An 18086-nucleotide genomic window follows, 5' to 3' on the forward strand; every position below is an offset into this window, starting at 1 on the left:
ATCGAGAGCATCTGGGTTGAAATAAATGGAGCAAAGAATAAAAGGAACCTGGTGGTCGGAGTCTACTACCGGCCACCCAATCAAGGAGAAGACAAGGATGAAACTTTTGAAAAGCAAATAGCCAATGTTTTAAGGAAGCATGATGTAGTAGTAATGGGGGACTTCAATTTCCCCGATATTTGTTGGGAGACAAATTCTGCAAAACATGGCCCCTCCAGGAAATTCCTGACTTGTGTGGCGGATAACTTCCTCCTACAGAAAGTAGAGGAAGGAACTAGAGGATCGGCTATCCTTGACTTGATCCTAACCAACAGAGATGACTTAGTGGATAAAGTAGCAGTTACAGGAACTCTGGGGGAAAGCGACCATGTTGTACTTGAGTTTTTGGTTCTAAGGGAAGCAAAAGCCGAGTGTACTCAAACGCGTACCCTGGATTTTAGGAAAGCTGATTTTAATAAACTCAGAACAATGATCAGTAAGGTCCCATGGCAAGCAATGCTAGCGAGAAAAGGAGTCCAAGATGGGTGGGAACTTTTAAAAAAGGAAATTCTCAATGCACAATCACAAACAATTCCAACAAGAAGAAAAGGTGGAAGACAACAGAAGAAGCCAATGTGGCTTCACAAAAAGCTTAGGGATGACCTGAAAACAAAAAAGGACACATATAGGAAGTGGAAAGAAGGCCAAGTAACAAAGGAAGAGTACAGGCAGGTAGCACAGAATTGCAGGGATGGCGTCAGGAAGGCTAAAGCGGAGAACGAGGTGAGGTTAGCGAGGGATGCTAAAAACAACAAAAAGGCTTTCTTCAGCTACGTGCATAGTAAAAGGCAGAGGAAAGAAATGGTGGTTCAGCTATTAAATAAGGATGGCAAAATGATAACAGAGGACAAAGAAAAGGCAGAGGTGCTCAATTCCTACTTTGGCTCAGTCTTCTCCCAAAAGAGGGTCTATGACCCCCCTGGCAAAGGCGAAGTACAGGCTGAAGGGGCAGGATTGCAGCTTGAGATCGACAGGCATATGGTCAAGGAACACCTCATTACTTTGAATGAGTTCAAATCTCCAGGGCCAGATGAACTGCATCCTAGAGTCATAAAGGAACTGGCAGAAGAACTCTCAGAACCGCTGTCTATTCTCTTTGAGAAATCATGGAGGACAGGGGAAGTGCCAGATGACTGGAGGAGGGCTAACGTTGTCCCTATCTTCAAAAAGGGTAAAAAGGAGGAACCTGGGAACTACAGACCAGTCAGTCTGACATCAATCCCTGGGAAAATTCTGGAGCAGATCATAAAGCAATCCATCTGGAAGCACCTTGACAACAATGCCGTGATTACTCGAAGCCAACATGGATTTGTCAAAAACAAGTCCTGCCAGACAAATCTGATCTCATTTTTTGATCAAGTAACCTCCCTTGTAGACCGTGGGAATGCTGTAGACATCATATACCTCGACTTCAGCAAAGCTTTCGACAAAGTGCCCCATGATATCCTGATGAGCAAACTAGCTCGAAGTGGGCTAGATGAAACAACGATCCGGTGGATCCACAGTTGGCTACAGAATCGGACTCAAAGAGTGCTTATCAATGGGACCTTCTCAAGCTGGGGAGAGGTAACGAGTGGGGTACCGCAGGGCTCAGTCCTGGGCCCAGTGCTCTTCAACATTTTTATTAATGACTTGGAGGAGGAGGTGCAGGGAATGCTGATCAAATTTGCAGATGACACAAAATTGGGAGGGATAGCTAATACTTTGGAAGACAGAAACAAAATTCAAAGTGATCTGGATAGACTGGAGTGCTGGGCAGAAAACAACAGAATGGCATTTAATAGGGACAAATGCCAAGTTCTGCACCTAGGAAAAAGAAACCAAATGCACAGTTACAAGATGGGGGATACGTGGCTCAACCACACTACGAGCGAGAAGGATCTTGGAATTGTCGTCGATCACAAGCTGAATATGAGCCAACAGTGTGATGTGGCTGCAAAAAAGGCAAATGCTATTTTGGGCTGCATTCATAGAAGCATCGCTTCCAAATCCCGGGAAGTACTAGTTCCCCTCTACTCAGCACTGGTTAGGCCTCATCTGGAGTACTGTGTCCAGTTCTGGGCACCACACTTTAAGAAGGATGCAGACAAGCTGGAGAGGGTTCAAAGGAGGGCAACAAAGATGATCAGGGGACTGGAAACAAAGCCCTATGAAGAGAGACTGAAAGAACTGGGAATGTTTAGCCTTGAGAAGAGAAGACTGAGGGGAGATATGATAGCACTCTTCAAGTACTTGAAAGGTTGTCACAGAGAAGAAGGCCAGGATCTCTTCTTGATCATCCCAGAGTGCAGGACACGGAATAATGGGCTCAAGTTACAGGAAGCCAGATTCCGACTGAACATCAGGAAAAACTTCCTGAGTGTCAGAGCAATACGGCAATGGAACCAATTACCTGGGGAGGTGGTGGGCTCTCCCACACTGGAGGCCTTCAAGACGAGGCTGGACAGCCATTTGTCAGGGATGCTCTGACTTGGATTCCTGCATTGAGCAGGGGGTTGGACTCGATGGCCTTGTAGGCCCCTTCCAACCCTACTATTCTATGATTCTATGATTCCTCTCAGGATGGGGACCAAGCAAAATGCTCAGCCCTGGTCAGCCTTCAAGCAGGCAAAGGATTGTGCTGCTGCTTTGGAGAGGGAGAGTTCCAGGGCACTGTGCTGTGTGTATAATTCTTGTGCATGTGTTGGGGAGGGGAGCATTCAGCCTCGCTCCGTCCTTGACTCCATCTCTGCAAGCGACTCCCTTTTCCTGGGTCCCGCTTCTCTTCTTTTCCCCTTCCAAGCCAAAACCCAGCATCCACCAGGGCTGGCTGCTGAATAGGGGTGGTGAGCCGTGAACGCAAGCCCAGTGAGCTGGCCAAGTCCCGGGAGGGGCCGGCTGTCTTCCTGCGCAGGGGTTGGGACTGAAGAATGCCATCTGGGCAGACACTGCAGCGGGAACAAGATTCCCCGATGCCAGGAGGTGAACGTGGGCGCCAGAACAGAGGCGGCCTTCTCTTGATCGAGAACCTCCGACGGTTTGCGGAGGGGAAAAAGCAGGAAAGCCACCATCCCTTAAGGGAGCTCACAGGAAGGCAGCTGACCCCTGCAGACAGAGTGGTTCGAATTCCTTTGCGCCCTCCGTTTCGAGGATGGGAAGCCCAGAAGAAGGGCGCGGCGAGAACAGCCCTCTCCTGCCAGCTGGTACCCCACTCAGCCTCCTTCTGTCCCTGCAGGCTCCATTTAAGCTACCACAGCTATCAGGCCAGTGTCCAGGGTAGGCATGGCCAGGCACCTGTCGAGGGCCCACCCCCAGCAGGGCCCCCTGATCAGAGCCCCCTGGAGTTGCTCCTCCTCTTCCTCATTGCAACCGGCTTGCTCACCTGCCTCTCGCTTCGGCCCAAACAACAATGGTGGTGAGCAGCGGGAGCAGGACATGCCGCGGCCCCCTTGCTCCCGGGCCCTCTGCCTGCCAAGCAAGCAAGTGGGGGCCATGACGAGGAAGAGGAGGAGTGTGAGCAGCTGGTGACCATGGCAGTGAGATGGTAGAACTCCCCGACGGAGGGGGCCCACTGGGGGTGTCTTGCCCAAGGGCCCCCGAAACCTGGAGCTGGCACTGACGGCTGTTGATGAGGCTCCCCCTCCATGGATTTGTCTGATCCCCTAAATCCATCTAAACCACTGGCCATGGCCGCATCTTGTGGCAGTGAGTTCCCCAAGACAGTTCTGAAGACGCTGCCCTGAAACTCCTGCCAGTCAGGTTCACTGGTGGCCCTGCATTCTCGGCTTACTGAAGAGGGAGGAGGAGAAAAAGATGCAAACAAACTAATGCAGTGTCCTGCCCCTGCCAGAGGGATCCTCCTCTGAGGCTGAACCAGAGCTCCCAGATGGCCAACACCAAGGAGCCACCCATGGCGGGGACTCGGCCCTCAGGGGAGATGACCAGGGTTCCGTCCCCACTGGAAGAGGGGAGTTATGCCTCTGCGGCGTAGCGACCACCTAGCCCCCGAGAGCATCGTCACCCCCAGAGGCAGGCTGGTAGGGCTCCTTCAAGGAGAAGGGCTCAAACACAAAGAAGGACTCCTCAAGCAGAAGGGACTCCTTGGGAGCAAGGCCTGTAACAAGCTGAAGCTGAGCCCTGGGCGGGGCTCAGGAAGCTCTGGCAATAGAGGCCTGCAGTATCAGTCTAGCCTTTGCTGGAAACAACGCCTTTTACCAGCTCCTACTGCCTCGTACCCTGTTTTTCTGACCTCGCCTAGTGATTGGCCCTCCAAGCCACTGACCCTGGACTCCTGCTTGACTCTGCTTCTCGGGCTGCGTACTGTATCTGACCGCTTATCAGTGTCTGGACCACAGCTGCTCTTCAGACCTCTCTTTTGGAACTCTCCCTCTCGCCTGGGCAAACTCGGCTTTTGACCATTTCTGCTTATTGACTTGCTTGTATATTGCCCCTTAGTTTAACCCAAGCCTGAACCAGCTGCAGCAGGACGAGCACTGGCCCCCAACCTTTGTGGCGCGGCGGGCACATCTGGAATGGTGAGAGTGTTGTGGGTGCTCTCACAAAATGGCTGCCATGGGGAAGGGGCTTGCCAGTCTGTAAAACGGCTGCCATGGTGGGCATGGCTGGTCACAAAACACACGTTTCCCAGAAGACAAACTGGTGAGACTAAAAGAAAACCAACTTGCTGAAGAACCTATGTACAGGGCAGGGGTGTAGTCTGAGCTCCAAAACACAAAACCGCTCCTTTGAACCCAAATAAGGAAAGCCGTGGAGGGCACCCCTTCACTTTGCAGGCAACTTCCCTGTTAATGTTCTTACATCACAAATGAAGAAATAAAATAAAAACCAGGAGGCCCAGGGCGCCAAGAGAGGGGTCTGCAGGCACACTGGAGACCCCATGACTAAAGCAACTGAAAGCTGTGGCCAGATGTGCAAGCTCCTGTTCCCAAGATAGCTTTAGGAATGCCCCTCGTTCAGGAGAAGTGGGAGACAGGGCAGGTTGAAGCTGAGGAACACGATGTGGAAAGGGGCAGGAAACTCCCCGTCATCTCTGCAATTCACCCTTCCGCATCCAGCATTCTCAGAGCCAAACTAGAGAGCGCTAAATGCATCACTGGACCTTGCATCTTTGAATATAAGAACTTCTCTAGTCCAGCATCCTGTGGCCAAAGTGGCCATCTGGCTGCCCCGGCGGGAAGCCCCCAGGCAGGACACAAGCACCATCATGGCACCGTCCCACCCATGGTCGACAGCAACGTGGACAGAGAGGCACACTGCTTTCGATACTGGAAGGAATATAGGGCCATGAGGACTAGTAGCCAGCACAGAAATGCATCAGGCTGCTGCTGGAGAGACAGAGTATTCCGTCCTTCTCCTAGACCTCTGCAGCCTAATACATTTTTGGTGAGGTTAGTCACTTTTGTGGACTTATTTACAAGACTGGGTTAGCTCTCCCGGGGTGCAGCAGTCCCAGTGAAAATCACCTCCCCCACTCATGGGGGGCAGCAGACATTCACACAAACCAGCACTGAGGGCTGCAGCACCAGCCAGGGACCCCCCCCCCCAGTTTCAGCCATTCTGAGCACGGCATTAAAAGGTCACCATTGCATAGAGATTACACGTTCTGCCGGCTGATCCATCAGCCCATCTGCTATCAATCTTCCCTGGAACGTGATCTCATAACTGCAGCATTTTCTTCTTAACTAGCAAAATGCCCCTCATTATGACAGGGCGGTGGCAGCGGGGGAGAGATGGTGTTGATGGGCGGGCAGCTTTCTATGATCACTACCGGTACTTTAAAAAAAGGCAAGTTTTTTTTTTTTTTTTTTAAGCCCTTATGGTCGCAAAGATAAGGTTAAAATCCTTAGGGGGCTGAGCAGAGCTTGCAGTAGTCCAGGGACAGCCGTTCCATGTTCTGCATGATGAACCATCAAATTATGTTAAACACATGCAAATCTTCGTGATTGGAATAATCTGAGTAACAGAACTCAGGTTATGTTGATGAAGGAATATTCTTAAAGCACAGAGTGTAGAAAGCTCCCCTCATGGCAAGCTCTCTCTCAACTGCGACGCAGAGAGAAATGCCAAGATACCCATCAAAGTTTTGCGTATATACTCTCTTTCTACCATATCGGCCTTCCCTACAGCCCTGTGGCTTTTTTAGTGTTTGTATCTTTTTCTCGATGGCCCTAGGAAGCACACGCGCACGAGGCGACGGCCATGCCCCCCCACCCCTGGCGGCAGCTCGCCAGCCACTCGGAGACAGACTGCAGCTGACAGTAGAGGGTACACTCATTGTCCTTGCTTTTAAGCCATCTAAGTTAGTTGTCATCACTACAACTTCCGGAGGGAGAGCTGTCTTGGACTGTTGCAGCAAAAACAACCAAAGGTCTTGTCACTAGCGACGTGTGAAATTTTGTTCCTGTTTGCAGCGCAAATGCAATCAGGAACACAATTCTCAGGAAGTTTCCGCAATTCCCCACAGTTGTGTTTGAAAGTGTGCGCTCCCCAAAAATGCGCATGCGTGCCGCCCCCCCATGCACTGCCATGCTTTAGCCTACGGGGGAAAGTGTGCATTTTCAATTGATAACAATGTGTGCTTAAAAAAATGTGTGGTTTTTTCAATGGAGAAAAATGTGCATTTTTCCAGAAGATTTTTTCTTCCAAAAAAAGAAGATGCTGTCGTTTGGGAAAGTGAAGCAGGTTTCGAGGAAGAATTCAGAGTATTTCAACAAGCTCAAATATTGCGTGTTCGCCCATCCCGATTTGTGACACCTTAAAGGGTTAACACCTTGCCACAACAAATTTGCTCATCTGTTAAGGTGCCACAGGAATTTGTGGTTTTCACTGCATCTTGTTGCGACGTGTATGTGACAAATTCCTTTCGTCGTCCCGAATCTCCCAACACTCTATTTCGCTGATATTATGGTATCATTTCTCCTGGTATGATGGGATAGGGAGAAGAACTTCTCTTTATCCACTCCGTTAGTGGCTTGTTGCTAAACCTCATTCCAAGGGTGTTTACTTATTTTTGGGAAAAGGTCCTTGCATGCTGGCCGCCTAGCTTGATCTTGGGCATCAGAAGCTTTCCAATGATGCGACGCCCCCGTCACTCTGCATGCAAAAAGGTCCCTGTGCGCCTCTTGCCAGGCGCTGTTGATTCATTGCCTACAACGCTGCAGCTAGACGGCGCGGCTTGGGAATCCTGAGCTAAAAATATCCCTGCTTCTGTGACCAGAAATCTGAGCATCCTGCAGCGGGCAAGCCCTGAAGCCTGCAGCAGCCGAGGGAGAATTCTGCCAACTCTTGTGTCCTCACCTTGAATCGGGTTTTGCCCCAGAAAGGGTGGGGCTTCCGGAAGACACTTGGGAGTTATCCGTAGAGGCACAACATTTGGGGGGGGAGTGCCACTGAGCAGAAAGTAGAAGCCAAGTAGCCTACGCTCTCTCCGTCAGGCCTAACAGTGCGCACAGCTATCTTTTCCCCAGATATTTTCGCCTTGCCACACCCTGGTACTGAATGGCAGGACACTTCCCCAGGGCCAAAGTGTGATTTTGAGCAGGACTGAACTTCTCAGAATGGTTGTTTTGCGCGTGTAGCGCCCAAGAATAAGCGTGTTATCTTTCTCCAGTGGAAATACTGACTGGCTTGCCATTGCAATGCAACTGAACAATTCCTGCTCTTTAGCCTCATGTGCATTAAACAGTGGGCTATTACTCACTTCTCCCTGCTGAACCTGCTGCTCTGCTCATTATTTCAATGGGCTTATTGCTCATTTCTCCCTACTAAATGTGCTGATCCACTTGCTTTTTCCCTGGGCCCATTGCTCATTTCTCCCCACGAAATGCACTGACCAGCTCGCTACTGCACAGGGCCTATTGCCTATTACCCACCATGAAACGTGCTGACCAGCTCGCTATTGCACAGGGCCTATTGGTCATTTCTCCCCACTAAATGTGCTGATCAGCTCACTACTGCACCGAGCCTATTGCCTATTACTCACCATGAAATGTGCTGATCAGTTCGCTACTGTGCTGGTGCCGCATTGTTGCTTAAAGGACCATCACTTTGTGGCAGAGCCCCTGACTGCATCCTAAGCGCAATCCCTGGCAGCATCTCCAGTTAGGGCTGGGGAAAGCCCCTTGCGTGAAACCCTGGGGAGCTGCTGCCAGTCAGTGTTGACAATACCGAGCGAGATGGACCAAGGGCCTGGCTTAGGACAAGGCCGCTGCCTGCCCTGTCACACATGCTGTGCCTTTGGCTCAAGGCGCAACACATCACTGGCTCTTGTGCATCGGCAATCAACCACTTGGAAACCGATGGCTTTATCTGGGATGCTAACAGGCATGGGGCATTCAGTGGTGAGCTAAGGCAACAGTTCCTGAGTGCCATAAAATGCTAAAAGGAGCCCAGCCTGATCAGCAGGCAGGCCAGCAGTGTGCCTAAGGAGAGCCAAACGGTCTGTCTAGTCCAGCAATCTGTCTGCACGGTGGCCAACCAAACAACTACAGTAGGCTGGGGATCTTTTTCAGCCCGAGGGACAAATTCCTTTCCACGGAAGCTCTCGGGGGCTGCATTCCAGAAGTGGGCAGGGCAGAAGGCAAAGGGGGCGGGGCCAGAAATACAAAGAATACCAGCCTGTTTTAGCTTAAAGCTCTTGCAGCCCAGTAATGCCATCTTCAGAGAGCCATTTCAAGCACTCAGACTGGAGAAGAAACTGCACCAAAGCTGGGAACCCGCCAAATGATCCGTGGTGCAGGGAAAGGGGGTGGGGCCTTCTGGGGAATGCTGGAGGGCCGGGTTTCGACTCCAGCTGGGCTGGATTGGGGTCCTGGGTCTGAACTTCCCCACTCCTAGAATATGGGAAGCTTGGAAGCAGGACATGAGGGCGGCAGCACCCCTGACCCCGCTTGGGTTCCCCAGCCCCTGATATGCAGAGGTCTACGGTCGCTGAGACTGGAGGTAATATATGACCATTATGACTGGCAGCCGTTGATCACCTGATCCTCTGCGTGGCTTAGAAGCAGAGCATAACTGCTAGAACATATGTCCCATGTCAGAGCTCCCAAAGGGACTGAATCCTGGTCGCTTTTCAGAGCAAAATGCAACCCCTGTGCCTGTCGTAGCAGGCTGGCATGATGCAAAACCACATTTTATGGTGTGGCTTAGAGAAGGTGTCCTTGGGAGGAGAGACTGGAGTCATTTCCCTCTCGTAGCCTGCGGCAAAACCAAGCCCTATGCATGTGCCTGTGCGCGCGCAAGCGCACTGCTGCCATACCCTCGCCCTGAACAATGGCGTGCATACCTTTCGACAGAGCAGCTGGCTCAGGAGCCGACTTGCCCGCAGAAGAATCAGTCCACGTGACTTACCACGCGTGGGGAGCAATCACGCCTGCCTCGTGATTGGCAACTGAAGGGGCAGAGGAAGAGCGCCAATTCATTTTCAAGCAGCAGAGCAAGGAGAAGGCCAGAGGACAATCATTTGTTACTTTTGTCCTTGCTCATGAGGAAGCCTGTGCTGAGAATGCCATGAACAGGGCTCCATGGCTGTGCATGCTGCTAAATCTGGGGCCACAAAAGCTGAGTTCTGCAAGCTGTATACAAGTGTGCACAGTTTTTCTTATTTTGCATCATCTATTCAGGTTTCGCGAGCTATGACAGTGGGAGAAGGAAGAGCTTTCCAGGGCACTGCAGGCAAACACTCTAATCGCTGGAAGTCTTACGCAGCCACCCCGCTGGCTGCAGAGACAGCAAAAATATCTTCTCAACCGAAAGGACTAAGTTGCCTTTTTTGTGTTAGGAAGATGAATTCTGTGACAAATACCACACGGGCTGAGATCTGGAGTTTACGGCAAGATGCTTGGCCTACTCACTGTGCTTTCAACCATAAGGACTAGTAACTTGGCTCATTGTGTCAGGAAGGTACAATCTGTGAGAAATATGACATGGCTGACAGCCAGGGCTCACAATAAAAGACACTGGAGAGCAGTCTGGCCTTCCACTTGTAGCATTGCAACTCCACAGGTTTGGCAACCTTTCTGGCCTGGCTTTGCAAAATTCTGGGGACCAGCAGCTGAGGACCCCTCCCCGGGGCCAAATCTGGCATCATTGCCCCCCCCCCATCATCAACCAAGAAGCAAAAGCAGACACGGGCTGTTTAGCTGCCCTGGAGCCAAAAGAAGGAGCTGGAAAATATTTGGCCCACTGCACAGACTGCACACAAGGGATGGGGAACCTCAGGCCTGGAGGCCAACTCTGGCCCTCCTGCATTCCCCAGACACCCCTTTTCCTGTAACCATGGTTCATTTGGTGGTCTCTCTGCTTTTTTGCAGCCCCCCCCAAAAGGATGAAACGCCTCTTCCTAAGGCAGAGTTACTGCCAGCAAGAGCTTCAAGCTACAATATGCTGTTTTTTGGCTCCACCCCTTTTGCCTTCAGCCACACCTCTTCTGCCTTCATCCACGCCCACCACTGGAATGTGCCCCGGAGAGCTTATCTGAGATGGAATTCGGCTCCCCACCCTTGCTCCACACCCATCTCAAAAGTAGCGCCTGAGCAGGGCTGCATTCGGACAGAGTGCACAGCTGCCGACACCGCTCTCCTCAGCGCACCAGGCCCGCCTTCCCATCTTGCCTCCGTAGCGACGGGAATGAGGGATGCCATTCAAATCAAGCCTGCCCCGAACCCTGCCAGCCCCTCAGAAGGGAGACAATGGAGTCACCCAGTCTACATGGCTGTGGGGAGCACTTCAAGGGAGAACCCCCCCCCCAGACTCCCGGAGCAACCCAAAGATCATAGAATCATAGAATAGTAGGGTTGGAAGGGGCCCGGAAGACCATCGAGTCCAACCCTCTGCTCAATGCAGGAATCCATGTCAGAGCATCCCACAGGTATACATTGGATTCCCTTCCCATTCTGGCCTTGCATTGGTTTGCGTTTTTGTTTCTGCTTTTCAAACCTGATTTGGACTCTGGTGCGTTACCAGGGCACCAGGATGGCCCTGCGGGGACAAGCTTTTGAATTTTAAACGGCTAGGCTCACCCCCCCAACGGGAAAACGTCCCCGTCCGTCCCCGATCTCCATGGCGTTGTAACATTTACATTTAAGTTCAGCTCGATTGATTCCCAAATGGCTCCCATCGGTTCAAAGCCAGGCGCTTGATTGATCAACCTCCCCTCTCCAATTAGCTGATGGACGTAATCATTGCAACTGTTCTCCCCCTGGTGTCTTCATCCTGCGCAGAGGGGAGCCAGTGGTGTGCAGTGCTTCAAGCAGAGGTGGGCCGCCTGTGGCCCTCCCGTCACCCATAGCCTGCTTAGCCACGGTGAGAGATCATGAGAACTGCAGGCCAAAACACCCGGAGAGCCACCCCTGGGTGAGAGTGTTGGGCGAGAAGCAGCAGGACCTAGGTTCAAATCCTCATTCAGCCGTGGAGCTTATTGACTAATCTTGAGCTAGTCTTGGCCTATCCTACATCACCAGGTAATTTGTGAAAATGAAACGACGGCTGGTGTGTATGTGTGTGTTGAGCCATACAGATCAGGGATGGGGAACCAGTGGCCCTACTGGTGCTGTTGGACTCCAGCTCCCATCAGCCCCAGCCAGCATAGCCAATGTCATGGATTATGGGAGCTGGAACCCAGCACTACCTGGAGCCACAGGTTCTGCAACCCTGATTCAGATGGCCTTAAAATTAAGGATGTGCAAATCAGCCAAATTCAAGCTCATGGAAGTCCTCCGAATTCCAACCGGAAGCTTGTTCCGACTCGAGGCCGTATCGGATGGCGAGCTTTGTTTATTTCCTTTTCACATGAAAATCTGGGCGTATTTCTGTGCATGTTTTCCCAAATGTATGCATCAATTGTGCACATTTTTGACACACGCTCATTTTGAAGTGGATGCATTTATGAAATGTATGCATGCTGTCGAATGCACACTGCAAGCTCGAAAGTGTGCAGACTTCAACCGCAGATGGCATCCGAGTCTGTTTTCAGCCCAGAAGGTGTGAAATCGGTAAAATCCTGATAAAAAATGAACTGAAACAAATTTCTCATAGAGCCTTGCTTAAAGTCACCTCCTGCCTTCTTCAAGTAATCCTACCTGCTGAGACAAGATGGGGCAGGGGGTTGTTACTAGATCAAGAGCCCTTTCTACCCCCAAACAGATCCGCTGAGCACCTATCACGAATGGGGTTCAGGCACCTGGTTAAAGCTTTTCTTTTTGAGAAGGCTCTTGACTGTTGGCATGCTCATGTATGGTTGCATGGCTGTTTGGGAGCTGTTCTTTTTTTAAAATGCCATTTAATTACTTTAGGGTTTCGGCTGCCTTTTGTTTTCTATTTATTTTAGACACATTTCAGTTGTTCAGTTAAGCTGTAGTTGTATTTCTGCATACGCAGGGAGAAAAGCAACTCATAAACCGTCACTGGCCAAATCATAAATCTGGGAACACACGACTTGAAATGGAAAGTGATTCTCTGTGGATCTGTGCATCTCTGTGGCAAAAGCCATAATACACAGGTGCAGGGCCTCTTTCAGCCTGAGGGTCACATTCCATTCCGGGGAAGCTCTCAGGGGCCACATTCCAGTGGTGGGCTGGGACAAAGGGAAAACGGGCAGGACTAAAAATACCAGCCTATTTTAGTTTAAAGCTCCTCCTGTCAGTCAATAGGGGCATTTCAACCTGTTAGAATGGGGGAAAATTGCACAAAAGCCAGGACAGCAGCAGTTGGCAGCAGGGGACAGGGGGCCTGGCCATTTGGAGGTTCTGCCTTCCTGCCCTAGAATATACCTTGCATTGAGGGACAGAGTGGCTCCATTTCATACCATGTCCATACCGACTGTACCCGCATTGACAAAGAACCCCAAGAATGTCACCTTCAGCTCCTTGGGACAAGGGTAGGTTACCAATGCGGTGGTGATACCGAGCGAACAAAGCTACACTGCATTTAAAACGGCACGGGAAAAGGGTCCCGTGAGACGCCCGCCAAGATCGCCCCACCGCCGCTCTGCTTAATATTCCAGCGGCAGAAATAATGGCACAGCCAGCGCTGTTAAAATTGGGAGGCGGGCTGGCGGGTGGATTAACTCCGGCTCAGACAACCACAGTGAAGTCTGCAACTCCAGGCATCTAATAATAATCCAAAGGGAAGACGCACGATTAAAAAAATAAAATCTAACTCTGGCTGGGCTTTGCCTTCACGACAAGCCTGCCTCCCCCCCCCAATTTACATTCCGCCCCACCCACTGAGCTCCCTCCTTTGGTGCGTTCTTTTAAGAGGACATTTTACCAAGAGCGCCCCCCCCCCCCAGCGATGGCTGTGTTTGCCATTTGCCGGCCTCTGTCCCCTGCCTCCCAAGGGATCCACAGGCCCAAACAGTGCTGGGGAGACTGAGGGATGCTGTTCCCCCTGCCGCTTTTGAGCCTCCGAAGATTCTTTTGTGCAGGGGGGCGAGGACAGGAGGAGACATTCCCTCACGGCCCTACACCAAAATTCCAGCCCGCAGCCCACTGAATTTGAATGTCCATGTCATGAACAGCCAGCATGCTGAGAGAAACCGATGCCCCAGCAGCTGAGGTTCCACATGCAAATATTTTACCCGAGGGTGACTTTGGCTGGTTTATTTTGCTGGACTTGGCGCAGATCCTAGCTTTTGCCAAGGAACTGGCCCAGTCAACTGTAAAGGCCCTTGCAAAGCTCAGAGACTCTCCTTCGCATCCTAATGCTTCTGAAGCTGCAGAAGCAAAACTCGAGCTGCCGGGCACATGAAGCGACTTTCACTTGGCTGCAGGGAATTACAGTTTTGTGAGATCTGCCCTGGGTGAGAGGTTGCAGTCTGGCAGTTGTGGGTGGGGTGGGGGCGTTGGTCAAACACTTGTGCACTGTAGAAAACTGGGACCCATCAGCAGGGACTGCTATACTGCCCCCCCCTCCTTCATGACTGAATCACATTGCTTTCGATGGTCTCCCCATATGATTTCAGTTTGCATTCCCTCATTTTAAAATGCCTTCTTGCAAATCAGTCCCCCACCCCACCCTGAACATGTGCATGTGTCTGTCTGAGTGAGAAAAATAAAAATAAAAATGAGGTATAAATATAACAGTAAGAAATGGACATGGAACAACCAACTGGTTCAAAATTGGGAAAGGAGTACATCATGAGAAACGTCGGGTTGGATGAATCACAGGTCGGAATTAAGACTGCCGGGAGAATTATCAACAACCTCGGATATGCAGACGATACCACCCTAATGGCAGAAAGCGAAGAGGATCTCAAGAGCCTCTTGTTGAGGGTGAAAGAGGAGAGTGCAAAAGCTGGTTTGAAACTCAACATTAAAAAAACGAAGATCATGGCATCTGGCCCCATCACTTCCTGGCATATAGAAGGGGAAGAAATGGAAGCAGGGACAGATTTGACTTTCTTGGGCTCCAAGATCACTGCACACAATGAGTTGTGGGTACACATAAAGGGTCCCTTTCCCTGCCCACAGAAGAATGGAACCCAGCAGTCAGTCACTGGAGTCCCAAGCAGGGACTGGAAGGGGGGCACATACAAGCGTGAGAGAGATCAAAGTGGGGAGTTTGCCTCTTCTGCTCCCCCAATCAGAGAAAATCTTGGCTGTGCCCTCTTTTGCAAAACAACATCAGCACCCCAGCTCAAAATCATGTGGCTCCTTCGTCCGCCCACGCTGGCCGATGTATACGGCGAAGCCTTTTGCCTTCTTTGCCACCTCTCTCCAGAATGGGCGAGGGAGAAGCAGCCCTGTGTCATGCCCCACCCGCTGCTCCTGCCATCCACAGAGGAGGAAACGAGAACACAGAGCGACTGCAGGGCCAGAAACGGACAGAAGCGCCACCTGGCCAGCGCCACCCAGTGACAGCGCCCTCCCCTCCCCGCCAAAGGCTCTGAGCTAGTTTCATCCATCCCTGGCTCGAAGGCCAGCCGGCAACTCCCGGTAAGCTTTGCTTCTGTTCCCTCCGTGGGCTCGGGAGCAGAGGCAGAGCGCTTCTTTGCCAACCAGCCTTCTGGTGGAAAGGCTGCTTGTGAAAAAGGGAGACGGGGGTGGCATCTTTTTTGGGTGGGGGGAGGGGAGAACTCGCAACAGGAACAAAGCGACATCTTGCCTTCCTCCCCAGCTTCCATTTGATGAAATCGCTCAGTACAAGCAGAAGAGACTTCCTGGAGAGGAGGGAGAGGGGAAGGAAGGAAGGAAGGAAGGAAGGAAGGAAGGAAGGAAGGCCGTACGTGCACAGTGACTCACCCGGATCCTTCTCATCGCTGCCACGATCTCCACGCGGCTGTTGGGTCTTGGCACGTCCAAACTGCCAATGTACTAAAAGGGAGAAAGAGATACACACACACAGAGAGAACATGGCAACAATTAGTTTGGCGCATTAGATACAAGTTGCCCCCGTTTCAACGTTCGGGGGCAAGGTTCCAATGCTTGCGCGGAGCTCTTTGTTTCTTGGCCCAGGAGAGCTCTGTGAATTCATGCAGTGCATAGCAATACAGGACTGTGTGCAGGGCTCCTCGCCGCCCCCCAGCATTGACATTAATGGGACCGTTGTGGCAGGCAGGGAGCTCCGTGCGTGTATTGGAGCATCCAAACCAGAAGTGCCTGGTCTATTCAGCACATGGTGTGTGGGACTTCAAAAGGTAGGACATTTTCACCCCACACCAGATGCCCCCTGCAGGCCCCCCCCCCGGTGCTACAATACTAACTAAACAAATGGAGCAGCTATAGAGCTCTAAGAGGGTCAAAATTGGCTTGTTTGTAAGCTCTGTGTGACCCTGCTGGCGCTCCAGACACCTTTCTTTAAAAAAAATATTTTTACAATTTGGGGGTGGCGGCGGGGGCCACATGCTTCCCACCCCTGATTTATCAACTTCATAGCTTCATCCTCTACTTTGCACACCCTCCCGGAAACGCTCAAAGCGAGCGGACCAGACTGGCATGCAAAAGAGGCTCGCCACGTGCTCTAAGCCTGGTTGGCGTCCGAGGCAACACCAGACCGCATGAAAGCTCCACGCCGGGACATGTTGCTGCACGTGTGCCAGCCGTCCCTTGGGGACAGAAACACTTGCGCAAACTCGCCCTGCACTGCCCCGCATTTCGTCACCCCTTGCCTCCTGCTCTCACACAGCTCCTCACAAAACAGGCACAGTCATCGGGCCTGGAAGGAAGTGTGCAATTCACACTGGGCTAATGCCGAAAGCAGGGGGGAGAGGCACAATTGTTTATTCCCATGGTTCATTTTTAGAGGCTCCGTCAAGGCAGGGCCAGGTGCATCCACCTGCACAGAAAACTGAGCCACATCAAATAAACATCATGCACCTGCCCCAACCTGGTGCCCCCCAGATGCTTTGGACTACAACTCCAACCAGCCTGAGCCAGAATGCTGGGCTTTGTAGTCCAACACATCTGAAGAGCACTAGGTTAGGGGAGGGTGTCATAGGGGCTGTGGAATACCCGTTCCCCATCTTGCCCCCACCAGATTGGCAGCCAAGGAACCTAAGATCATTTAACACGGATGAATTGCTTAAAGCTGGTTAAACCATCCGCTCAGGGTGATGAAAGGAGAAAGGGGGGGGGGGTCCCTTCAGTGGCTCTCATAGGGGAAACAAAAAGAGTGCAATTCAGTTTAACAGCAGCCAGGGGAACTGCAGTGCAGTTCCCCTGGCTTCACAGGAAGCCTCGACCACCCGCGACCTTGTGCGTCTCGGGCGTGGTCCACAGAAGCACCTCATTTCTGGTCACGTGGTCACTTGATGCTCAGAGGCCAGGAGCGGAGCAGGTGAGCCGATGTGTACAGGAGCGAGGGTGATTGTTATTTAATATTTCTAATCCACTCTTCAGCTCACCAAACATCCAGCACAGCTTACAGCAGCGAAACAAGTACCAGACACTTAAAAGCAATCAAGAGCAATACAAAGGACAAAACACAATCCAGTTTCGAAGGTGCCAAAAAGATAAAAGCATCAATTTAAAACAGCAACTGTATACTCAAAGGCTGCCAAGATAAAACTGCTTTCAGTTTCTGCCCGAAGGACAGCAGAGGTTGCTGATGGACCCCCTCTTGGTGGGTATTCCAGAGCCAGGGCACTAACAGCAAGAAGGCCCCATCTCTTGGACTCGCTTGCCTAACAGCCTGAAATTATAGCAGACAGAGAGCAAGGCCTGCAAGGCAGGTCTTAACACCTGGACAGAACTGTAGGGGAGCAGATGGCCAGTGTGGCTGTAGTGGTTTCAGTGCTGGACTGGGATGAGAGAGACCCGGGTTCTAGTCCCCACTTGGCCCTGAAGCTCCCTGGGTGACATTGGGCCAATTACTGACTCTCAGCCTAACCTGCCTCGCAGGGTTGTTGTGAGGATAAAATGGAAAGGAGGAGGACCACGTACGCCACCTTGGGCTCCTTGGATCTACGAAAGGAGGTACCCGGACCAATCCCCAGGCATTTCCACCAATGAACTGGGTAGCCTGGTTTGTTTTTTTAGACATGTTACTCCCTTCTGGTAATGAAATGTTCCAGCTTTGCTGTGGGGCAAATGCCAAACTATCTGCTCCAGGAAGCAGAGTCTACAGCCACTGTTCATGGGGGCTGGGAATGATGGGAGTTGTAGTCCAACACATCTGGAGGGTGTCCGGAGAGCTACTCTAAAGGTCTTTTCCTGCCTCGTCTCTCCAAGTCCTTGTTACCTAAAATGCGCTCCGGGCCAGAGGGAAAATCAGTTTGCATTTCCGCCTCCGGCAAAGGATAGTCCTGAAACACCTTGCCTCTGCCTAGGAAGCCCTCCTTTTAAAGGAGCTGGTTGAAACTTTTAAGATGGTGTGCCAAACTGGAAAAATGTGATCCCTCAATCCATATTTTTGCTAAGTGAATGCATGATAATCTTCAAGCCAAGGATGAGAAAATAACGTATTTCTTAGAAACTGGCAACCTTTTTCTAAACTACTGGAAAAACAGATTTCCCTTCCTGTAAATAATGACTATATATTTGATTTATTATAAAGATCAAATTCCGTATTGTTTCTTATTTCTTTTCCCTTTGCTGTTTATTTTTTAGTAC

At 51.2% G+C, this 18086-nt stretch overlaps 1 protein-coding gene across 1 annotated transcript in view; it reads right to left on the reverse strand.

Moving 5' to 3' along the window:
- Positions 1-18086, reverse strand: part of LOC146335800 (carboxyl-terminal PDZ ligand of neuronal nitric oxide synthase protein-like) — a 46780-nt gene that overhangs the window by 23221 nt on the left and 5473 nt on the right. Inside the window, exon 2 of the mRNA XM_084821370.1 lies at positions 15279-15350. Within this exon, the coding sequence (XP_084677496.1) occupies positions 15279-15350 (72 nt within the window). The remainder of the gene's footprint in view (positions 1-15278; positions 15351-18086) is intronic.

This window comes from Heloderma suspectum, chromosome 14 (assembly GCF_057233095.1).
Source record: "Heloderma suspectum isolate Gila_16-S chromosome 14, 16-S_ref, whole genome shotgun sequence".
NCBI classification, from domain to species: Eukaryota; Metazoa; Chordata; class Lepidosauria; order Squamata; family Helodermatidae; genus Heloderma; species Heloderma suspectum.